Below are 26,995 nucleotides of genomic sequence, written 5' to 3'. Positions count from 1 at the left end.
ACAAAGGAGATTTAATGGAAGATATCAGGGTGGTTATATCCATGAGAACAGATGGATATTGAAACAAATCTACTCAGGTTTCCATTTTTCAGTCTATGCTTCACGTAGATTTGAAAAGTCAGATTTTGACTTTCAGGAAAAAATGGAAAATCTTAAACAAATGACTGAATATGAAATATATAAATGAAACAAAAGACATAATCTGATTCATTCTACTAACTTCCTATGAGGAAACCAATCATTTTTTACTAGTGTGTATAATAATTCAGCATTGTTTTTCTTACTTGTTCCATTTGCTGCTTGCTTGCTCTCTGTCTCTCTCTTCAGCTTTTAACACTTGCAAAGACTAAGTGTGCCTTATAACATGGAAAACTTTAATACCAGGCAAATGTTTAAAATACAAATTGGACTTGATCCCAGAGATTTTAATGTTTTACATTTTATTTGAAAATATTTTCTTTTAAGGAATATATTTTCAAGTATATGATTTTAATCACTAACTGCTTTTAATTGAAAAGACATGCAAAACAAATGAAATGTCACTCCTAATTGTTGTTAATCAGCTCTTTTTATCAGCTGCTCCCTTGTGCTCAAGTTAGATGAGCTGGATTCATAAGGAAACAAGAGTACAGTATATTGAATCATTACATACTAGTACCAGAAGGGACTTCAGATATCATTTAACCTTCCTTCTCCTTTTACAAAAAGAACACTGAGACTCGGTGAGGTTAGGTGACTTGCTCATGATCACACAGCTAGTTAATTGCAGAGCCAGGTTTGAAAGCCAAGTCTCTTGACTTTGAGTTCAATAGTTTTAACCGCAGTTACTACTCAAAGAGGAGGCCTTATTGATGCTGGCAAGAACTCTTCTACTGTGGAGAGCTCAGGGGCATGAGATAATCATCAGATAATCGTTATGCAAAAGACAAACAAACAAACAAAAAACTGTATTTCTTGATCCCTATTGAACCACTGACAAAAGGTTTCTTCCTTGCACCCTTCAAATCTACTCTACTACCCTAAGGAGTAATATATAGTGAAAAAAGAAACCAAAGAAACACTGTCTAAAATATAAAGAGTGTCGTTATTTCCAAGCACAAATTAAGATGAGTCAAATTCTCAAAAGAATTCACCATCACTCTTTTTTAATAGTTAACATAAAGTATTTTACATTTCATGGAAGATTTTCTTAAAATTTCCTTTAAAAATATTCTTAAAAAACCTTTCTAGAAAAAAACCCAAAAGCACTTTATATTGCTGCATATTTTATCTAATCTTTTGTTTAAAAGAAGCAAGGTAATGATCTAAAGGCTAATTTTAATTAAAATTCATGATTAGGCTAAACCATATCAAAACATTAGCCATCAAAAAACAGAAAATATGATCTTTCACTAATAGGTGCTCTTGCAAACCTAACTGATTTCTTATTAATATCAGGAAGGTAAAATTCAAGATGCTCCTGGTTCAGTGTGACAGAGAAAACTTCAGGTAAAGACAATCAGTACCTAAGGGAACTCCAGCAGTGGGAGGAGGGTAGATACTGTCACAAAATTTAAGGTCTTATAAATCTATTTTATCTTTTAAGTCTCAGAGCTTCTTGAATGGTTCTGACTCTGATTGGTTCTGCCCTCTGGATTGTTAAAAGTTCTAAACCAATTTCTGTTGGACTTAATCCTCAAAGTCCAGAAATCGAGTTTTTTCTAAAACATAATTTCAGTTTCTATATCATATGGAGAGGCCTTGACTTCTGTGTGTTGGGGCCTCTGAATATCAATTAAATGGATGTCACAATAAAGATGGTGGCAAATTTTTTTTCAGAGAAGTTAAGTCAATGACAATTTGTCCATGGATCACGTTCTCTTGGAAATTGGCAATCACTGCAAGAATAGTTCAAATCCCTTGCTTTTGGGGGCAAATAGAGTTTCAAATGGGCAAAGATGGCTCATTCTAATCAAGGCCTTGCTATATAATTGGAAGTCATTAATAATATCATGGGTGAACAGCCAAGTCTTGTGGATGATATATAAATATTTTGTATTGTTGGTCACTAAAATATTGTTCACATTTATGAATATAAGTATCAGATTTCTCAGTGATATGGTTTTCCAGAGGTAGGATGTAGCCCAACAGAGTCAAATGTACATGGTGGAGGGGGGTTGTTGTTGAAGGATGGCATGAGAGGGGCAGCAAACTTGGGTCCTTTTTCCCCTGCACATTTCAAATGAACCAAAAGGGTAATTTGTTTTCCAAATGGAGGTGAAGGATTGTGAATCTCACACATGGCTTTTTACAATTTAGACTTTAACACAAATATATATTCTTCTTTGTTGAAGGCAAGACTGGGCAAAGAATGGGGGGCATTGGCTAGATGTGACATGCATCTGGTGTAAGGGATAATGAGAGAGAGAAATGTTCAGGGCAGACAATACTAGGTCATGCGCAGAGGAGAGTATCTTGTCTACTAAATCAGAGAAAGCTCCAGGTGAAGCCATTTATGGTCAGAGTTATTTTCATAGTCCAAGGTCTACCCAGTTAGCATTAACCCCATGGGACATATCTCAAGATGTTATAAGGGCCTTACTCCTGACCCATGCTTTCCTGTTTTGATTTAGAGGGGAAAGGAACTCATGCTCATTTGCCCAAATGTTTTCTGATTCTATTTTAGAAGGAAGTACCAAGTCCTCTGAGATCATTTGTGATTCTTCCTTATTACCCATGTTTTCAGCAAGATGGAGAGGTGAAGCCCAAACCTCTCTGATGGTAAGTAATTGATGAGAGTCATTTTCTAAAATCATCAAATAAGGGGTCATCATTAGAAAATTCATTATCTTCATCATCAACAGTATCATCATCATTGCCGTTATCCTCACCATATTCATCATCATTATTATTGTTGTAGTAATTTTCATCCTGGGAAGGCCACTACCTCTTCTGGATAAATATCAGAGTCTTGACAAGTTTCGTAGGTCAAGACAGATTTTTTTACAGAAACACAAGGAACCAAGAAAGTCAAAATAACTTTTAATATCTATTCACATTTGAACGCTAAAATATATACGCCATTGCTATCTAAATGAATTATTGGCAAAGTAGATGACAAAAAATATTTTTACCACTGCCTTCCACTAAAAAAAAAATCATGTCCTCTTAAAGTAGCTCCATGATAGGAAAAAAAAGCCATCAGTGTTCTATAAGCATAACTATGTTTTTATATTTAAAGAATCTTTCTTAACCTACTCAAATTTACTAGAAGTATTTAATATAGGCAAATACTATGCCCCATGGCACTGATTCTAGGAGTGATTTAAATTATGTCTGGGATCAGTTTGAATTAGAAGAGACAATTATATTTTCAGACTACTAGTAATTTTTTTCCTCAGGTGCACTGAATCACACTTTTAATCAGGGCATCGATACACTATAATATCTAACCTCAATCCAGAGAATAGTAATGTTCATGAAAGTTTTCCAAAATTAATTAAGGTGATGCCTTGAAAGGCAGAACCAGTATTCTTATGCTGCAACATCCAACAACTGTGTGAATCGATCAAACAACTGAAACTTCCAGTCTTGTTCAATTAATCAGTTCTTTACAAACTCAGCCAGTGACAAGCTTAACCAAATTAATCCCAGTTTTGCTCATTGAACCATAGATATTTTCAATGATGAATAGCATTTTAGATAAAAATGATTGCAGACATATGGTCAAAAATATGTTTTTACGCCCCACAATACTAGAAGAAAACAATTATAAAATTTAAGCTAAAAACAATTTATCATAAATAAATCCATTAATAAAAAGATTAGCTTAATAAATGCTTTGTGTGTGTGTGTGCGAGGAAGATTGGCCCTGAGCTAACATCTGTTGCCAGTCTTCCTCTTTTTGCTTGAGCAAGACTGTCGCTGAGCTAACATCTGCACAAATCTTCTATTTTATGTGAGATGCCACCACGGCACAGCTTGATGAGTGGTGCTAAGTCCACACCCAGGAGCTGAACCTGCGAACCCTGGGCCGCGGCAGTGGAGTGCACGAACTTAACCACTATGCCACTGGGCTGAACCCAATAAATGTTTCTTTCAACAAGATAGTCATATTAGTGCTATCATACACTGATGCAAACTGTGTTCCATTTATATATCTTCAATTAGTTCTTAATTTGCCTAATTCTAGAAGATGTTAATTTTTATCATTTCTTCTTATCCTTATTAACAATAGCAAATAGTTTTTTCAAAGTTTCCTATTTTAACACTACTAATAATTCTTAAATGACCATGAAATCAAATTAGGAAAATAATGACTTTACTAGTGAAAGAATAAACTTTTCTTTACTAGCTGATCTCCTTTAAGTTATAACACTTTTATAAACAAATATACATATCAATTTTATTCTTCCAACTTTTTATTCTAAGATTGGAAATTAAAGTAGCAAAGGACACATATATTTGAGTAACATAAATATTCAATTTTTGAAGTGGATTCATTGCATAAGTTAAGATTTTGCTAGTGTTAATAAAAATATATTTTCTTGATATGTAATAAAACAGAATAAATGTTGAAATACTTTTGTGTGTTAACGAATTTTTTATCCCATCCAAAATCAGAAGAAGAAAATCATCTCTCAGGATACTCTACTCTATCATTTAGCATTGTGTTCCCTTTCTGTTACATAAATAACAAAGTAACTTTTACGTTTAAAAATATCATAATTTTGCAAATTACAATAGCATTCTTTTTATAAAATCTCTTCCTATCAAAAAAATTGTTATATGTGCTAATAATATTCCACTTATGATTGCTAAGGTTTAAGAAACTATTCAAATTGCATTTATTGTTTAAACATTTGTGAAGTATTTTCACATCTGGAAATGTTCATCATTTGAAGGTTTAGGCAAGTGTTCCAAGCAACCTGATTTGTGCTTGGAGTTAATAAAAAAAAAAATTGGGTCTTATCATAATAGGATGTGCAAGGCTGGGCCAGAGCAGTAGTTCTCCACCAGAGAATCCACTCCCCAACCCCACAGTGGATATTTAGCAAACTCTGGAAGTAGTTTTGGTTGTCACAACCAGGCAGAAGGGTGCTATTGGCATCTAGTGGGTAGAGGCCAGGTATAAAGTTCCTACAATGCACAGGACAGCCCCTGTCCCACCTGTCCCGCAAGAAAGAATTATCCAGCTCCAAATGTCAATAGTGCCAAGGTTGAGAAACCCTGGGCCCCAAAATTGAGAATTAGAATCCTAAAAGAAAAAGGATAAATTGTATCCAAATACAAAATTTTACTCTGAAATCAATATAACTGCAATTATACTTGTAGGGCCCAGCAAATAATCAGAAAAGATGCCAAGAAACATAAATGGAAAGAAACTAATCACATTTGTGCATGAGAATCATTTGCACAGCATCACTTTTCTAGTTGCACAAACATCACTTTTCTAGGGCAGTCAGCTGACTGTAACTAACCATATTTTTGTATAGACCTTATCTTGTGGTTAATTATACTTTTAAAAACTCTGAAATTACCAACTAATTTATGAAAATATAAATGGCTAAGATGCTTCTAGGAGGAGAAGCTTTTAGCTTTGATTATTTGTATACTAGGCCAGAATAGCACAAACTAATTTCCATTTGTGACCAATGAAAGTACCATTTAAAAGTTCCCAGATTTATACAATAGCTTGAAATTATAGGTGATAAAATCAATACATATTTAAAATATAATACTTGAATTTAAGTGAATCCAACTAGTGTCTAATGATCAAACCATCTGACTACAGAACTAGAGAAATCTTGATTTTTCTCAGCTGACCTTTGGCTAAATTTTAAAATCAAGCTTTGATTCAGATTCCAAGACAGGTTCTTGTCTAACCAAAGTTGAAGCTATAGATGACAAAGAAAAACTGAAAATGTCGGAAATGTTATTTATACATAGAAGACGTTATTCTACTTGTCTGATATGAACAAATGTCAATTCTTTATTGTACATTTATGTACATTTAAATTTAACATTGTTTATTATTTCTTAAATAAAAATGGTGAATGTATTTCTTCTGTGACAATATTATATTAACAACCACAGTGGTCTAAATATCTAGGTTTTACAGATATTTTCATAATATTCTCATGTAATTCTTAGGGTTTTGTGCATTGCTTAGTGATATACTAATGTATAGTCAGTAAGCATAGGTTTATGAAAAAGTGTGGGAAATTTTCCATAGCTCACTACATATCTTAATTAATTTGCATCATATTGAGTAATAGTGGAGAATCCAGTGGATAGTGCAAGCAAACACAAGATTATGAGAGCAGACATCACTATTTGCAATCTACCCAGAAGTCGGTCTAATTCATCCCTTACCTATTATAACAACGCCTTTCCCTTATTCTACTAACAGAACTGTCACAAATGCCAAAAGATACAATTCTTGACAGTTAATTGTTACAGAATAAAAGCTTCAAAAGTATCTAGTTGGTACAAAGGAATTTCTAGTTTAACTCTCTCTTGAATTGGGATGTTTTGGGGGTTTTGTTTCCTTTTTAATGACCAGCCTTAAATAAAGTTTGCCAGTTCTGATCATAAATTAGCAAACTTATTTTCAGCCCATGTGCAGCAACAGATGTTAGTTTAAAAAGAAGGGGACAAAAAGAGGTACAGGTTTAACTGTAACAAAAAAATGTTATGTTTGGAAAGTCACATGTCTTAATAAGATCTTTAGAATACAATGTTCTCAAAATCGGGTTCCAAACTATAATGCCCACAAAAACATTCTATAGCATTAATAAGCTACTGTGATTAAAACATGACAATTGGACAATGTGGTAAAAATGAGAAAATTATTTTTTACTCAACTAAAAATTAATGTAAAAGTCTTATATGTCAAAGCCAGTATAATATTTACATTTCCTCTCTAGAAATCAAAGCAGAAGTTGAAATTCTAGGTATCCACAGACTCTGTGTGTTATCACAGCCTCAGTAAGAAGCCAATAGTTTTAAGAGAAATGGTTTAAGGAAATGTATATAACTACAAAAAATCTTCAAAGAGAATGTAGCTGCAGCAAAATAAATTGTTAAAAGATGAATCTCTTTATTAATGATGTCCATTACATTGAGGCTTGTGATAACCAACAGAGTCCGATTTGAAATTCCCTTTAACAATTCCCACTATTCTGAATAAGCATGCCAATTTTCTTTGACCTATCCTCTTAGAAGAGTGAAGATGCTGCTCTTTGTAAAATACACTAGATGTAATGGAACCCCAGAGCAAGGGTGCTACAACACTCATCTGAACTAAAGAGGAGAGCTTACTAACAACAGGAAGAATCATCTAATGGAAATGTGAGTTTATCCAATCCCATGAATCATTCTAGATTTTAAAAGTTCTTTCTGGGAGTCTTGATATACATTTACTGAAGTAGAAAAATTCTAGGAAGCAGTTTTAAAGTATCCTGAAGACAAATAAAATGTACTGGGAAAGGATATGATTCACTCTAATTTGATTATTAACTATAGCACAAAAAGTATTAACTATAGTTTTGAAAAATTAGTTACATAGAATTATGCTAAATTACTTTCTTGCACATAAGAGCATTCACAAAGAAGCCTGAATATTAAAGTGGTACTCAGGTAATAGACTTTCAAGTTATGTTTTGATTATCAAACTCTAATTTAATGAAATCACAATTTCTCAAAAATCTGACAACACTGGGATATATATTATTGAAATAAAGTAAAACCCTATCAATGATAGTAGACTGGTAAACAGTAAATACCGATTTTGACTTCTGAGAAAGATATTTTTCTCTGATCTAAATCGTTTGTGATTTGGCAAACTTCCAACAGATGGAAGAATACTTAATTAATAAAAAGTTGAGGAACCTAATAATAAGCAATTTCCATTTTATAACATCATTACTCTAAAATCAAATGTATACTGTTAAACCTCTGGATTATTAAGCTAACTGAGGTCTATACCACATTTTGTGTTTAACGTGATGTTTATCACCAGAATTATTTTTTTGTTTTTGTTTGTTTCTTTTTGCTGCTCTTGGGGTTTTTTGAGAGGAAGATTGGCCCTGAGCTAGCATCTGTTGCCCATCTTCCTCTTTTTGCTTGAGGAGGATTGTCCCTGAGCTAACATCTGTGCCAGTCTTTATTTTATGTGGGATACCACCACAGCGTGCTAGGTCCACACCAGTCATCTGAACACAGAAGTGGAGCATGCGAACTTAACCAATATGCCACTGGGCCAGCCCCATCACCAGAATTATTTAGGTTTGTAGCAATTGCTACTAACTTTATTAACTATATACTTAAATCTAATTCAATTATTTTTATTATGGACTATGCTGAAATATTCAAGTTATTCCTAAGAATTCAAGACAAGTTTCAAAATAACCCTACTGGTAATGTGTTTACTAATTCATTGAATCACTTCACTTTTCATGAATAATGTCACATAAAAGAACAATAATCCCGATATGCACAATTGACTTTTAAAATAGAATTCTGCATCATCTCTGGTTCAATGAGTCAATCCATGTAGAACATTTTTTGGGGAAAAAATTAAGTTTATTCTTAAGAAAATAATTAGCTCTACTAGAATAGGATATGGGCACTTAGGTCACCATCAGAAGATATCTGAATGGTGACTTAAGTGCCCATATTTATATATTTTAAAATATATTTTATATATTTTATATATATTATATATATTTATGAGTGGAAAATCCAGGTAAGTCTATGAAAAAAAACAAAACGTGATGCGAAAACAATTAAATGATTATTGGTGACATCATGTTTTTTAATATTGGTGAATGGAGAAACAACAACAGAGTACAAATTTGATACTGCATCGATGGTATCAATTATTCTCAAACCAGTATAATAAAGGGGAATATAGACTATTCTGTTAAAACGATTTATGAAGAATACCTCCATTCAGATAGAGCCACTATTCTTCTACAGAACCCACTCAAGGCTCTTGATCTACAACCTAATTCCTATTTTGGAAAGATGTGCAAGAGGTTCTTCAGCTCATCCTCTCTTTAGGCATACTCAAATGACCTCCAGATAAATAGCTATTTAGGGAAAACTGTGTAGAAAAGGAGAAACTGGGTAACACATTTAGCTTCTTAAAGCCTTAATTGTTTAGAACCTTGGCCAGAAGTCTAATCTCTCCTACTTTTGTGAGTCAGCGCATGACAGCAAAGGAGCGATAGTCTTCATATATTTGAACAATGATTAAGGAAATCTTATGTCCAAAATAAAAGAATTTTTAATGAAATTATATCTGCTTTCCATGCCATTCTCTTGCCTATCTAGCTTTAGTGCATACTACATGAGATGAACAATGCCAGCTCAGAAAAAGAGTCACCCTACATAAATTTGATGACAGCATGTCTGCTGCCAGATAATTCTTCACAAGTTAATCTTTGCCAATTGAGCTAACTCAGCCTGAGTTGCTTAGCTAAAATAAATGGAGAGTGCAGTTTGAGTTTGTGCAATAGGTGGCTTCGTTGATGTTATGCAGGAAGTGGGCAGCTCTCTGGCTCAAGGTAGTCCAGACCTTCAGGAAGAAGATGGAACATAAAATGGCAAACAAAGAAATAATCTAGATATTTTTGGCTTTAAATATTGTGACTATATATTCCGGTCGTGCCTGTTTAATTATGAAAGCGGGCCCCTTTTACTTTCAAAATTGTCCCTATTTGGAGGATAAATTATATGATCACTCTCATTTCATACAATGCGAATAGATAAAATAAAACCAGATGAAGACAAAATAGAGGTAAAAAAATACACGCAAAGATATATACAACGCAAACAAAGATAATTCTTTCTTTAATCTACAAATTGAATCTGCACTCTACTGGTCAAATCATTTGTCCGCTGTCCCTGTGGAAATCATTAGAGAAGACAACACTTAAAATAACTACAAATATTGCTTAAGCAATCTTCAAAATAAGCAGTCATCTTTTAAAGCAACTACTGATAACTGCAACTAAGAGAGCAAATCCAGTTATTTGTGTAGAAATTGCTAAACATATGTGAAAGCACAGAGTTATGCAGTCAGTTATTTGTGAGGAAAAGAATAATGAAAAAAAGGTCTTTCAATATCACACTAACACAAAACACAAAAGCTGTTGTCAGTAAAAAGAACTGTCGATAACTCATTGTGGCAATGCCCTGCAAATACGGGTGAATCAACTGTCACTACCTTATTGAAGAAATCACAAGTTCAAGAAATTTTAACAGCTGCAGCAGACGAAGTAACTGTCAACAAACTGTGTAGCAAAGCAAGAGATACTTTGGAATAACTCTTGAGGTTATACAAAACAATAGTTTACATTTTCTTACAGCTGTATCTAATCTAATTAAGACATCATGCCTTAAGAAGGAAGACAAAAGGAAACAGAAATAATTGCTTTACCAAATTCCAGTTGTCTGGTAATAGCAGGAGGTTATTTGGTAAAATGCTATTTTTACATTCATCAATATCCAAATAAGGCCAGCCACTATTTTGTAGGGTATGCAGAACATTATCTCAGACAGGAGTCAATTTTTTGCCGCAAACCTTTAACAGTCTAGATTATAGAAGGCCAGACACAGTTAAAATGAGATTACTATTTAGAAAACATTCACAAAACAAGAGGAGAAAAATTTTAAGTTATTTAAACTTGCCACAGTATAATTATATTGGTGTAGACAAGTATAGCTCAAGAAGTCTATATCTATTAGATAAATAATAAAAAATCAGATTTCTAAGAGATTAAAACTTCAGTTTTATTAATCTGGTTATTTTCCACATAAACTAGTTTTCTATGTGACACCTCTAGCTTTATAAAAATCCTTTCATTATACCAGTTTTGTATTTGATCTTAAGCATCCTTTGACGGACAAAGGAAAACTCCAGGCACCTAAATATGCCTGAAAACTCATGGTGGGATTTTTGGAGAAAATAGATTTCAGAGAAATGTCTAGAATCTTAAAAGCTATAGACGGATAAACTAGTTTAGCCTATATAGAAGCCAGCCAACAGTGTTCCAAGTACCTTGTATACCATCCCCAAAGATTTCACTTTTCCAGCCCCGTGAATACTTCTAGTTAAAGATACGTTCCCAAATCAATACAATGGTTTTCAAAGGCTTAAAAATTATGGTCATTGCTACTTCTTCAATTTACAGAGTTCTAGACTGGATTTGGAATCTAGGATAATGATGTATTTGAGTGGGTGATATGATATTGAAGGAAATGGTATGGCTACATGTAGCTGATCTTTTAAGAAACACTTTCCTCACAGTAAAATTAAAAGGTGTAAATGCCTCCTGAAACACACAAAATCTGAGTCCTCAGAGAAAAAGCAGTGTGTCACCAATAAATGAAGTAGAGAATATAATATTCAACATCAGAATCTTTTTGCGTATTCAACCAACGTAGGTAGCCTTCATTTTATATTTATTTATTGAAGGCAATTGAATATCTAGGAGTTAATTGAATATTCATTAGTTTGTAACTAAACATGATTATATTTTCTAGCTTTTTGATAGCTATATGCATTTTCATATTCATCCATATAATCATTCAGTGGCTTAAATAAAGCGCAATGTTCAACTAAAAGTAATCTATGAAGTTTTGTACTTCTTTATTTATAATCCATTAAAATGTGTTTTTAAAATTTATGCATCCCTGGATTGTTTAGAGCATCACTTTGTTCTTCTGTTAACCATTTACTTTAGTATTTTCGTTACCAACAGCAAAGCTCTCCTTGTCCCTTCCCAAGCCATTTTAAATGGATGCTTCTAAGCAAACTCTTGTCCTCAGAGAATATCTTGGCCTCCTCATAAACCATGAAAACATACTAGCATCCATGAAAGGCTAGTTCTAGCAAATCCTCTGCTTGAAAAAATTATATTTAAAACTTATTTAATTTAGAATGGTTAAAAATAAAAAATTCACATTTGTTATTACATCTCTCTCCTACAGAACACATTGCAAAAAGACAATTGTGATTGACTTACAAGAAAAGAAATAGGAAAATAAAGTTTTCAGCGTGAAAAAAGAAAAGACAAAAGAGGAAATTTTATTTTTTCCAATGGCATATGAATGAGATGTAAATAAAGCAATTCCAGATGGCAGAAGCTGTATATGAGAAAGCATTCACATTAGCACTTATCATAGTCATATGGAGGGCCAGTAGGAGGCAAAGACAAATGAAGAGAAGGAGACATTTGATTCAAGAGAAAGACCAAAGAAGGTAAGTGGAAGTTTGTTTTAAATCGAACTAGGTCCAGAAATAAATGTGGAGCCAGTGGCATTGATTAAGCAAGAGACTAATGCTATCATATTTTTTTTGTATACATATATATATAAAATATGTAGGAAAAATAAGTTTACGTAGTAAAATAAGCCTTTCAAAGAGTATAAAGGCATAATTTTAGAACAATTTGGGGGGACTATAATTAATCTTAAAATATCGAGCAAAACCAATGACTGCTGTTTATAGAACACTTTTCTTCAAGGCACTCAGCAAATTTTATATATTTTTCTTATTTTATTAATTTTTATAATATTCTTGCCTGTTAGATAAAGATAATTTTAACTTTCTCCATTATATAGGAGAGGAATTGGAATCATAGATAACAAGTCTGAGAATCAAGATAATAGAAAGACTCATGTAATTACTATCACTAGCACAAGAATTACCGTTTTTATCAAAAAGGTTGTATTTCCAGTCTCAAAACTGTTTTGCAGATAAACATTGGCAAAAAATATCGCTGCTATAATTGAAAATCTGATAAAATATAAAATATCATAAATTAATGAAGATACTGGGTGAAAATCTACTAAAAGTAGATTTGGAAACTTTAACTTTTCTGAAATGGTGAAGACCTAAAATAATTCCATGTTCTTAATGCCGTAATGACTATTTCAAGATAAAATGTTATTTTAGTATAATAAATATGTCTTCCTCCTTACTATCATCAGTGTAAAAATATAGTAACTATAATGCCTGTTATTAAGCTCCTCGGGGACAGTGACTGTTTTTCAAACGTATTTTTATCCCTCTAGACTTTGTATATTGGGCACTCATTAAGTTTATGCTAAATTTAGATAACTTGAATTAGACTAAGATATTAGTTAGCAGCCAATTACTTTTAAAACTAAGGCAATATTTAGTAGAACAGCTTCCTATTCTTTACAGCTTTACTTCATTCTACTGGAGAAGCTTAAAATAATGGACTTCTACATTCAAAACAAGCAAAAAAGATGAGAAATGTTCATGAGAATATCCTCCATAAAGTAAAATTCCTGATGCAATGAGATCTCGAGAACAAATGTAACTTAGGTTAAATACTCCAAAACTTCATTGCATCACATTCAACTTTTGAAATTCTTTGTTTTATGAAACAAAGTTTAAAATTACTATTTCCAAAGGTTTTTTATTTGTATTTCCTACTATATAACTTTGTATTATGTACTTTTCTTGGTTTACCTGCAAGTGTAGAGATGTCTACATAAAGCAATTAAAATATAATACCACTAAACATTCTTTCAATGTATTTTTATAAAGCCATAGGTTTCTTACGACTGGTAATCTAGAATTGCCTCTTACATTTCACAGCAAATGAAAAATATAGGGACAGCTATAGTTTTATTGTTTGAGTTGCTAAAAGGCACACATTTGTGTGAGTGCGCATGTGGATATTCTATTTTGATGCACTGAGCTCTCTAGTAATGAATATTTAACTTTTTATGGATAAAACACATAATTACATGTTGGAGGAGATATAATAACTTCTGCAAGCAAAAGACAGAAGGGAGCATTTCAAAAATAATAAAATTAAGCTCTGTGTTTGATAATTAAATTGAACTTAATACTTTCCTTCCTCTGGTAATTTCTACTGGCATTCAGAACCTAAAAGAAACTTCAACAAAAATATACTAAAATTTAATTTGTGGTCAAAGCATTTTTATATGATCTATTATGCTATTGAATCATTTAATTATTCACATTTTTTATTGATTTTATGAAGATGACTATAACTGACAAATGCAGAGGGAGAATATTAAATTTCTGTAATATTAGATTTTGAAGTGAGAGCTATTTTTCAGTGCATTTTACATTTTTTGATAAAGAATAATTTCTTCAACAACTGGTTCAAATTTACATAAAAGCATAAAGCATAAGGCTTGATAAAAGCATAAAGCTATATACATTATTTTATAGATCAAATTAAAACAGAATCAGAAAGTTTCCTGCAAAATGACCTTGTTGCTTTTATCATCACCTCTGAACAAGAAGTCATCATCTCTGATACAAAAACTTTACAAATCCATCAATTTTTTTGTCTAAGATTGAATGAAAGATCATACTTCAGTTCATTAAAAGGGCACGCACAGCACACAGTGTTGTTATATAGTCAATATAAAGTGGTGTAGACAAAAAGAATAATTTATGCCAAACAAACCGCCGACATTGGGATATTTATTATCTTAGATTATTAGCATTGATCAGAATTACAGAAGCCAAGTAGATCTGTATAACCAAACCTCGTGTTTTTATCAAAGATTTCTCTGCCAAATAATTTTGCCTTGTATAAATATATATTTATATTAGATTTTAAGTCATGCCCATTGGCAGGCACAAAATTAAGCATCTAACTGGTTTTTATTTAGATACAGTGAACAATGGAATAATGGATCAACAAGTCTGCACCTAATAATCATCATCATAAAATTTAGCAGTATTTCTTATACTTAGTTGGTATTATCAGGTCAAGGGGTAGGATATAAGTAAATTAATCACATTTGTTCTTTAGTAAAATTGGGAACACATTTGCTCTTCAGAGTCTCAATTTACAAATTCTAGAATTGTGCTATCTAAAATGTCCTACATATATGTGTTCCATGTGGGACTATTAATAACAGGTGCATTTAATGAAAGACATTAGTGGAGTATAGATATTAACCAGGACACTGATAATAGTAATGAAGTCAAAAATTACTTAATCCTATTAGTATCATACTTTCATTTTAATAACACCTGACAGCATTAATAAAGATCCATTTATGAAGAGAATGAGTTTTACGTTGCCATTTTTCCCCACTGGAGGTATACTTTGATAATAACCCCCAGCTTTCAGAGACCTAATAGTCATTAGCATTTGATTGTCATCTCTTTCGCTTTTTAGCACAGATAAAAAATGTGAATCTGCACATCACAGAATTCAGAGAATATAAAATCAAGTTATCTTAAAGCTGGAAGGCTTAAACTTCTAAGTACAACTTCATTTTATAGTTGAAAAAATGAGAAAATCACTACATTCAAACTTTTCTGAGCCCTGTAGAGGCAACTATGCTTTTTAAAACAGTTAAGCACATTGTTATAGCATATTCTGCCCATAAGGGGCATTAATGTATCCTTATGCACTCCTGATACTACACACCACTTTGAGCTATGGTTACACAGATAAAGAAATATTAATGCCTTCAGAGCAATAAAGTTTTCTTGCTCTTTGTATCCACAATATATTATTCGAAGCTTCATTCTTGGCAATTTGATTCAAGATTACTAAATCTAATGGTAGATGAGATTTTCACAATTTGGATTTTCTAATCCCAGACTTCAAAACAAATCTAACTCTAATGTTTGTTTCCTAAATCCAAGCTCTTGATCAGCAAGGAAGATTTTCATTCTCATTTAGTTTTAAAAGTGAAGACTAAATATATCTTGTTTTAAATAAAATATAAACAAGGGCCTAAAATCCTGCTTATGGGATAAGACTCTGCCCAAGATTCAACTTTCTTTTGAAACTGATGGAAAAGATGAAGATGCTTTATGGGATGGGCAAAAATGGGTGAGGGCTTTGACTAGGATCACCAATGTGAGAAAAACTTGATTTTCACACTCTGTCAGCACAAGCTGTCAACCTTTGAAACATCGTCATGCCTGCCTCAAGGGAACCAATCAACACATTGTCACTGGGCTAGTATAGAAATATTACTGCTGATATATGTGAGGGAAGATGGAAATCTGAAGCAGAAAATGAAGACACATGTAACATCATTACACAAACTAATTTCCCCTGAGTTCCAACCATGGGAAGAAGTAGGTCCCTGTGGTTTATATTCATACAGTGAGTCAGAGTGGGTGTTTGAAGTATATTTCTATTTGTGAAAATATTGGCTTCCCTGTCAACAAGACTTAGAATATTTAAAAAAGCCTTATAAATAACAGGCCATCAGCATAATTGAGTGAAAGTTAAAGAGATATTGTAATTTCCTACTCCTGGCCAATAACTCTCAAATACTGCAAGGGCTGGGCAGTATATCTATATCTATATCTATATCTGTATTTATATCTATATCTGTATTTATATCTATATATATATACTAGATAGATGATAAATGCAGATAGTGAACAGTGTACACTATATACCAAATATAATGTATAATAATATATTTTTACATATATTATTTAATAATGTTAACAAAATGATATATTAATAATATATACGAAACGGTATATATACACATATATGGGTATATAGATACATATAGTTATAAATCTTTGGCACAGGTAGTCAAAATTAAGGGAAATTATATCAAAATACCACAGGAAATTCTCATTATAGCATGACCTTATTTGGAAAATAAGGAAAAGAGATTTCACTTCTGAATATTTTTTTAAGCGGCAACCAATATCACAAACTTTTATAGACAAATCTTTCTTTCTTTAGAAAATAACCAAATCTCTTACAAAGTTGAAAATTAACCTTGTCAAAGTCACATAGATAATTTTAACATAATTTTCTTTGTACTAAGCAGAATCACTTGGCAATCACTTAATCCTTTCATTCCTCACTTTCTCCTTTTTCTTCTTCTTTCTTGTTTTCCTTTTTCTTCCATCTTCTTATATCATGAACTTACTGTGATCCCCTCCCTCAAAGTTATCTATCTGTCTGTCTGTGTGTCTGTCAATCAAGTCTAAGAGTCAGAAGACCTTATTCTGGTTCCCATTTCTATCATTTACTAGTCATATGATCACAAGCAAAATCGTTACTCTGAAGTGCTTTTTCCAAATATTTAAAATGTAGAATAATAATGCTTTGTTTGTGCCAAAGCGTATTTAATATCACAAAAATGCAGAAATTAAATTATTTATATGTAAAAGTTTTGAATATAAATATGCTAATTTTGGCTTATGTTACTTTATATTATATACATTTTTGATACATTTAATTAATCTTTTCCACCATTGCCTTTATTTTCAGTTAATTAATACAGAATTGTCAATAGCAGGGTCCCTTCATGTATAAATTGACCTATTTTTCCCTAGAATTTTTCTCTCTGTCTCCCCCTTCTCTCTCTTTGCTATCAAACTTTTCATATAAATTTTATATTTCCCTGTTTAGGATAAGCTATGATTTTGCTAGCCTTGTCTATTCAACAAAAATAGAAAAATTAATATTTAATTAAATTCTCATCCTATTCTGCAAGACAGAGGGTCTTTTAAAATCAATTATTATGGTTGGATTACTTACTTTCAAATTGTAACATTTATTAAAGTTTATGGATGAATCACAACGTGTTTTTTTCTTTCTTTTTATTTAACCTCCCTATCCCCCCAGCATACAGAACACTTTCTTGACAGGACCCTTTTGTAAGTCAAAGCGCACTCAGTTAATGTCACCCATGCCATGGCCCTCTGCATGCCCAGGGCTAAGCTTTGTGTTCCATACTCATTATTTTTAACAAGCAGTGAGGACACTATTTATCCATGGGGCCATACAAATGCCCCAGTACTTTAGGTACATCATATAGTTCACTTTTGGTTTATCACACATTCCAAAGCAGAATGAAATTTTAGAGCATATCTATTTCTAAGACTCATCTAAGAACACCTAGTGAGGCTTTCTGTCATTTGCTGACAATCTTTCAAAAAATTCAAATGAAAACATATTTTAACAAGGCTAAAATTATGCCAGTAGGTTTATTTTCTTTATTTGAATTTGTTAAGCAGTTTTCAAGACAAATTAGAAATTCCTTGGAAGTTCATTAAGCCGCCCTGAGGGAGACATGACAAAATCATTCTTTGAGTAAAGCACTGCATTTCAAAACAACACATTTTTCAGGATGGTTGGGTGGAGAGACTCTATTACTAATACCTGATTTAAATTTGGTAGGGTCCCATTTTGATTTTACTTGCCAATTTTTATTTTCCAAATAAACTGTTTTTCTTTGTTTAGGCTGTGCTGTCCAATATCATAGCCTCTAACTACATGTGGCTATTAAAATTAAGATTAAATAAAATTAAAAATTCAGTTCCTTGGTTACATGAACCACATTCCAAGTACTAAAAAGCAACATGTGGCCAGTAGCTACCATATTGAATAACGCAGACCATGGAATTTCTGTCATTGCAGAAAGTTCTATTACAGAGTTTTTTTGAGATGGTATCCACTCTATCTACTACACAGCTTCCTATTTAAAGTGATAAGCCTCACATTTCTATAGAGTCAAATATTTTAAAGCATCTCCAGAAGTCTTCTACACAGGTGTATCTACTCTCTATTTAGTGCTTACTCTTCTCAGTTTTGCTTCTGTGACATTTATATCATCATCCTCATATTATGATTAAAGAAACTGAAGGTTTAGAAAGCTTAAGCTGGAGGTGGCATGTCTAGGCAGTGATAAGCACACAATTGTGATCCATAGCTTTCTGACTCTTGCATATTTTTCTATTTCATCAGAGAAGGAGATACCACTTCAAGGACCTTATCTAAAAATTCTCATTTATAAATCATCTATCCCTTCTTTTTCTGTTTTCACTCCTTATACTCACACACAAGTCTGCATTTCACTTGAATTCACTCAAGAGATCTGTAGCCTTCAATTTCTGAATGCATTTATAAACAAATATATCTCCACAACATATTGGCATCAGCTGAGCAGTTCTCCACTATTACACATCCTCCAGGCCAAAACCATCAGATGACACACATCAAAATGTCGTATTTATGTATTCTTTGAATATTTTTTAACATTGGTCATCGTGTTAATCATAATGTGGCAGTGAATAGTCAGAAAATGACTATAAACCTTTGAAAATTCCTTTGCTATATCTACATTAAACCTGCACATTTGTTCCTTTACACATTGTCCGAGATCATTCAAGTGCATTAAGCTATTTCACAGACCCAAATGTGAGTTTCCTACTATTCTATCTACTATATAGGTAATTAAAAAGAATTGTCCATTCACTTGATAAAAGTGGTCTCTCTGCACGTATTTGGAAGACAACCAAATATTCCATCTACTCTTCCCTCTGCCTTCCCCACCCCAAGACCAACATCAAGCCAACATAGGTTCTTCAGATTGACTGAAAGTTTTTGGCTAAAAAGCTTACTTACCCTTTACAGTAAGTGAATGCTCTGTGTTTTCAAAGAATAAGAACAAAATGAAAATATTTAACATTAACAGCATATTGGCTAAAATTTAATCTCATTTTGATGACTCAAGAGAAGCTTAAAGATACTGCCTTGACTTGAAATCATTGTGAAAAATATTAGTTATTATTGCATATAAGTGTGGAAATACTAGTAATAAAAATATTCTATTCATCTCCAAAATAAATTTCCTCGGCATCTTATCAAATGGCAAGATAAAGCTTTCTATCTAAAATAATCACTGAGAAAAAGTGATAGATTTGTGAGTTCATCCTTAATGATTAGATTTGCTTGTTTACGTCAAGTTTGCAGCGGAGTCACGACTAGACAGATTAAAAGGAAGATATTGAGTAGGTCATCGATTGGTCAGTAGCTGGGCTGAGCTCCTTGTCTGACCTGTATAATAGATTGTTAAGGGAAACACAAACAACTGCTTGAAAATGAATAAACATAAAACGAAGATTCATAAACACCATGCAATTGCAAATTGCGTTAATAAATTTTCTCCACTATGCTTTGCTTAAACTTTGAAAAATTGAGGCGAAGGCTTACCCAAAATTTGAAGTACACTAAGATCCTCTTTTTTTTGTCTTTAAAAAATGAGCTATCTTTAACAAAGTGTTTTTAAAACGCACCTTAATTAGTTGGTAGTTTTGAACTCCGTTTATTCCTATGTCAGGATCAATGGCCGCTGGGAGAGCATATCGAGAGTTTATAGCCGAGTTCTCTGGAATTGATATGTTGATAACCGTTGCTGGGAATAATGGTGCATTATCATTTATGTCTTCTATCAGAAAACGTATCTTAACCAGTCTAAATATTTCATCCGGCAAAACGGCAACCTCCACTTCATAAAAGCATCGAGCCTCCACCAAGATACCGGCACATAATTTCTCACGATCAATGCGAGCTCCAGTAGTGAAGATCTCACCAGTACCCTCTTCGATTCGAATCAGTGGCACATCCCCAGTCTTGTACACTAACTTGAACTGCATAGGAGATGTTAAGGACTTGTCTGGTATTAGCGACAAGTTGAGGTCTTTCAGCAAGTCGCCTATCAGGACGTTTTCTGGCATTTCTTCTCGGACGGTGTAGTTCTTCTCCTGGGCGCCAGACTGAAACACGACGCATGCTAACAGGACCGCAAATATATACGTCCCGGACAACAAGTCCATACCAGGCACGATTGTGACGGTTCTCTGTATCAACGCACAGAAAACTGTCAAAGAAAAAAAGTAAGGAAAAAAAAAGAAAGAGAGAGAATAAGAAATCATTAAAGCCAATGGTTAAATGTATGTTAACTAAATGCTCAGTTTTAAATTAAGATCAGTAAATGAAAATCATTAGCACAATCAACACTGATAAATAAACCAATGACAGATTTTTGAATCTGATATTATGCCTTTTTACCTTAAGATGAAAGGTAAGTTAAACAAGCTACCTACAGTAATTAAGAGACCCAGAGTATTTATAAAAGTGTTCACCATTGATAAAAGATATGAAAGATAATATTATAATAAACCAAGATAAGTAAAGGTAATAAAAATTTAAAAAAACATTTAATTTAGTAGTTAGGGAAAAGTAAAGGGATATTTGTTACCAATCACAAGAATATGATCATTATTATTTGTTATAATATGGCTTTCAAATGCAATTCTTCTATTGGTAATGAATGTTTTATGCAATGTTCAATGTGTTCATTTCTGGGCATCAAAACGTAAATTCCATCTAGATAAAAGGAAAACAGAATCATGACATATGAGGGATTCAGTACGTTTGGATTAAAGAAGAAAAGTCCTTTGAGCGAGGAAAGGGGTTGATGTGACAAATGCTTAAACATGGGAAGAACTGTAAGTGAAAAGGAGATTAAAATTTTCTTTCTTTGGATGAGAGAAACAAGAATAGGTATAAGAGTCAGGGAGGCAACCTGCAGATGCACATAAACAACTGCATATTAAACAGACTGAGAAAGAAATGGTTTTCAGGAGATAGTGAATTCTATCTTTGGAGGTGCTGATATAGGAGCTGGATCACCAGTTTAAATCTACATGTTTATGATCTGGTAAGCAACATCCAAACATTCAATGGAAGAAGTGGACCAGAAGACATCACAACTCTGAGAATTTATGCTTATAGATCGCAGAGAGTAACCTATATGAAAACGGCTTTTCACATCTACAAACTGACATAAGAATTACTCAACTACAAGGAACAGCCTGATTAGGGTTTAAATATAAGAAAGGCATTTAAAAACACTTTACTGAATTAAAGCAGTGAGTCAAAAAATAGTCTCTCTGGCTGCTTTTTTCCCCTCTTGCTTACTATTTTTCACTCACTTAAATCTGTCAAATTATGTCAGTTCTCCAGTTCTGATAAAATTCAATAAGGAATTTTGATTTCTTTATAATTTGCAAAATGTTTGTCAATTTCCTTTATTGATTCTCAAATTGATTTGTTTGAGATAATCTCAATTTGGTATATTAAATGTATTTTAATATCTAGTGTCATGGAACACTTGAATGTGCTTCTGAATGTTATTTGTAGGTAATATGTCATATAAACCCAAAACAAAATTTGTGTCACACTGCACTAAACCCTATCAGATGATATATTTTTATAATTAAATAGGATTAATGCAACTATCAATGCATTCAGAAGTTTTAAAGATCAGTTGACAGATGGTCATTTAAAAATACCTTACAGAAATCTATCAATGCACATGGGTATCTAGTTAAAGAAGCTCCCAATATTTACTGGGAATCAATAACATTAACAAAATTTTGGCAACGGTTCTGAAAACAGGAAGACTCATGAAACGATATAAAGAACTTTCTATGGATATTATAGTCTGATTATGCCCAAAAATGTATCATATTAAATAATTTTACCACCAATAGCTGTGCATCTGCATTTTTTTAAAAATATGCATATGGACAGGTCGGAAGACACAAAGTGGAGAAAAAGAAACTGCCCTATCCGCAATCAGTATTAGAATATATGCATTTGTTGCAACAATTGAGATAGTTTAAGTCATGAATAGAACCAACTAGAAATCAACTAGAGAAACTTGAAACATCTCATTTTATAAATTCTTATTACAGAATTTAAAAATTATATAGTATGGGTCCAACCACTTTCCTGTGTTGAGCAGGTGATGCCATTTATAAAACATTTTAAGCATAATAGTGAGTAATGTTAATGCTGAAGACATTCTCTGTCCTAGTAAACAACACAAAAAGACCATTGCCTGTGGTATTTTTAGCATCATTTGCTCAGTGATGAGCATTGGGATTACATAATATAGAAACCTCAAGATTCATTCCCCTGTGAATTACTGACCTTATACTCATTTATGAAGGTGAGAATAAAATACCTCATTTATACTTACTATAAGTTAATATGCATACATATAGGTGTGTCTCATACATTGTGAATCTAGGACATCTAAAAGAATTGAATGTCTATGTGTGTGATTATAAATATCATGCAAACATAAGCAAAAATAAAAATAGGACAGTGACAATTGGAATTAAAACTACTACCCGATTCTTATTTTACCCTTAGGTATTACACATTATTACAACTGGCAGAAGAATACTACAGACCATTTTTAAAAACATTGCATACATGTTGCAATATCTCTACACGAGAGGAAGAATTAAGAAACTGACCTAATTCCAAGCAGTCCCTCTCTCCCAATCCATTCTAAATCTGTTCTACTCCAGCTTAATAAGATCACCAAATAAAATATTTTAAAATGTATTTCATCACTTGCAATTCTTTTCAAAGTTTTAAAAACCAGGGAAAAAAATGGGGAGAAAAAAGACAATGCCCTTTCTAAAACGTAAGCAAATATACAAATTGCAAACCTAGAAAGAACATTAACCCTTTAGGTAGTAATTAGTTTCGTGAAGGTTTAGTCACTTATTAAAAAATGTTTATTAAGCAATTTTTATATGCCAGGCACTGGTCTAGCCACTTAGAATAATCAGTGAACAAAACAGACAAAAATCCCTGCCGTCACAGACTTTATACTTGATGATATAAATATGCCACAGTGTTTGGGTTTTTTTACTGCAGTCACGTTGGATTATAACATTATACAGCTTTCAGATGTACAGCGTAATATATTTCAAGTTCTGGGTAGATTACATCATGTTCACCACCCAAAAACTAATTACAGTCCATCACCACACAGCCACAATGTTTTTAATTCAGTGTTTAACCAATGTATATCAAAGTCAACTCTGCCTCTCTCTGGATGTAAACACGCATGATTGAATAACCTCAATCTCCAGATTTTGATTCCAAACCCTACATTTATCACTTGAAAATGTATGTTTATCTTTAAAATTAAAAATATTTTCCTTTAAAAAACTGAGTTTAATTCTTTAAATGACCAATTCAGGAAATTAGCTACTAAATACGGATATGAGGAGTCACTGCTTAGCTTTATGGAAGCATGATGAATTTAACTCAGATAAGTAAGGAAAATATTACTAAACACATACCTTTACTTGGATCTAATTTTCTCTCTCATAAACAAATGATAAGATAACTTTAAATTTCTTTACTGTTCTCTCACATTCCACTCCTACTATAATCTAAGGTTAGTTTGGAAATTGATAGGAGAAGCACAATGAAAGCAGACACAAAGAATTAAAATTTTCTACAAATTTCAGTAGTGCTGGTACTATTTAAGTGATGTTTTCTTTAGGCAATACATAGTGGCTGGGTAGGCAACAGTCATAGTTAAAGGGACAGAATCATGACAATCAGAGAAAGCAAAAGCAGAAACAATAAGCAACTCTGAAATTTTATATGATTATAACAACTATGTGGTATATATGAATGGTGCAATAAGCACAGGGGCGCATATATCTTTTCGAATTAGTGTTTTCACGTTCTTCAGGTAAATACCCAGAAGCAGAATACCTGGATCATATGATAGTTCTATTTTTAATTTTTTGAGGAGTCTCCATACTGTTTTTCATAGTTACTGCACCAGTTTGCATTCCCACCATGAGTGTATGAGTCCCTTTTCTCCACGACCTCTCCAAGACTTGTTATTTCTTATCTTTTTAATGATAGCCATTCTGATGGACGTGAAGTGATATCTCATTGTGGTTTTGATTTGCATTTCCCTAATGATTAGTGATGTTGAACATCTTTTTGTGTATGGGTGGGTTTGTCATATACGGTCGTCAATAAACATTTCTTAAGCACTTATATGTATTTGGCACAGTGCTCATGCACTGCTAAACTAAATAGAAAAGTATACTAATAAATTTGGTACATATTTGAAATAATTCATTTGCATTCAGAGTAGAAAACTACACTATACAATATTATTGATCTATACAGTTATTTCAATTTAAAAAATATTTTTATGGAAGGTGAATTTTATACCTAAATTTCTGCTTTTGAAGAGCTATATTTTTAGGTATTATGTAGGTTTTTACACATAAAAGCATTCAGTTTTTACTGCCCATTTTTCACACTTTCAAGTATACCTGTAATATTGAAATAGGACCCAACAGAGCTTCTCTAAAATTAGGACTTCTCAAATTTAGCAAGGTGTTTTTGAATGCCCAAATTGAAGTTTGAATGATAGTATTACATTTATATTTGGAATTAAAATGAGTTAAGAGAAAGTTAAAATAATAACTTACTACAGGTTTGAGGGATATCGCTAAATTAACAACACATTTTCTTGTTATTAACTTAGAAGAAAGAAAAAGGAAAAATAGTAGAAATATTAACATATATCATTTGTGTTTGTATGAGCTATTAGTAAACATATTTGAAATGTATCTGTTATAGCCATGATTCCTTCATGAAAACCAAACTGAACCTAGAATATGGATTTATTGTACAAATTAAGAACAGACAAGAAGCAGTGTTTAACTCATAAATGCTAATTAATTTTTAAAGCCAAAATTCTGCATAATTATTTTTATACCCTAAATTAAATGTATCAAAAGATGGCCTGTGTATGAATCATTTATGGTTCAAATGTTTTTCTATCCATTTATTCATCAATGTTTTCATTTTTAATTTGTCATCCAGCTTGTTTGGGTTTTGAGCTGATACGAAATAAAAATCACAGCGGAAAAAAGGGAACACTCATATCCTGCTGGTGGTAATGTAAACTGGTACAACCTCTATGGAAAACAGTATGGAGCTTCCTCAAAAAATTAGAAATAGAACTATGATATGATCCATGTATTCCACTTCTGGGTATTTATCCAAAGAATATGAAAATACTAATTTGAAAATATATACGCACCCTTATGTTCATTGTAGCATTATTCACAATTGCCAAGACCCAGAAACAACCCAAGTTCCCATCAGTGGATGAATGGATAAAGAAGATGTGATATATATATACAATGGAATACTATTCAGCCATAAAGAAGAAATCTTGCCATTTGCAACAACATGGATGGACCTAGAGGATATTATGCTAAGTGAAATAAGTTAGGCGGCAAAAGCCAAATACCATATTATTTCACTCATGTGTGGAAGACAAACAAACAATAACAAACATATAGATACAGAGAGTAGATTGGTGTTTACCAGAGGGGAAGGCGGGAGAAAGGAGGGAGAAAGGAGTAAAAACGCACATGTGTATGGTGAATGGTGATGGATGGCAACTAGACTTTTTGTGGTGAACAAAATGTAGTCTATACAGAAGTTGAAATATAATGATGTACACCTGAAATTTATATAATGTTACAAACCAATGTCACCTCAATAAAAAAAAAAAAAAACAGCAGAATTCCAATTGCTGACAGAGAGTTGTTCTTTACAACACAAAAAAAGAATGGAGGCCAAATACAAAGTAGCAAATGTCTCTTACAAGTGGATGGGGAAAAATCAAAACACTAAACTATATCTATAACACAATCCCAATGAACGGATATATAGATTATTCCATAATCTATATGGGGATAGGGCAGGGTGGATCAAAACAAAACCTTAATAAATTATCTCTGGAAACAAAAAGAAATGTTTATTGAATTTTTGGGTTTCCAATTTTTTTGTTTTGAACTTTGTTTTAAAGATCATATTACTACAGGGACTGGCAAGAAACAATAGGAGTGATATACAACTTGGAGTGTTCATTACTTTGTGCATTTTGTTTTATTTGAAGATGTACATTTTACTGAGTATATTTCAAGCCCCGTCTTCTCTTGTGGGTATTTCTTTACAAATTACTGTAAGTTGTTCGTAGGCAAGCATTTTTCCCAACTATAAGTAAACAAACTATTTATATTAATTAACTAATTCTGTACTTTTTCAAAATATTTATAGATTGTTCTTATTTAAAATTGCTTTTTCTTTTTATCATGTTTCCCACTTTGGATTACCACAAATCCTACTTAGGTTTCTAAAAGAATTAAAAGTGATTCTTTTCATCGTTAGCCCTCATTCACCATACTCTTCTTTCTCACTACAATTAAAGAGACAGTCTTCTGTCTACACAGTAATAGACTAGCATATTGGAAGAAGAATTTATGCTACCTTTTTATAAATTAAGCTGTCCA

General features: G+C 32.4%; 1 protein-coding gene across 7 annotated transcripts in view; it reads right to left on the bottom strand.

Moving 5' to 3' along the window:
• PCDH11X (protocadherin 11 X-linked) overlaps nucleotides 1-26,995 on the bottom strand; it is a 664,017-nt gene that overhangs the window by 597,635 nt on the left and 39,387 nt on the right. For all 7 annotated transcript variants that reach the window (XM_044763834.2, XM_070502551.1, XM_044763830.2 and 4 more), the window contains one exon: nucleotides 20,081-20,664. In XM_044763834.2, the coding sequence (XP_044619769.2) occupies nucleotides 20,081-20,664 (584 nt within the window). The remainder of the gene's footprint in view (nucleotides 1-20,080; nucleotides 20,665-26,995) is intronic.

Source organism: Equus asinus, chromosome X (assembly GCF_041296235.1).
Source record: "Equus asinus isolate D_3611 breed Donkey chromosome X, EquAss-T2T_v2, whole genome shotgun sequence".
NCBI lineage: Eukaryota > Metazoa > Chordata > Mammalia > Perissodactyla > Equidae > Equus > Equus asinus.
The sequence above is the reverse complement of the archived record's forward strand: the minus strand, read 5'-3'. Positions and strand labels throughout refer to the sequence as shown.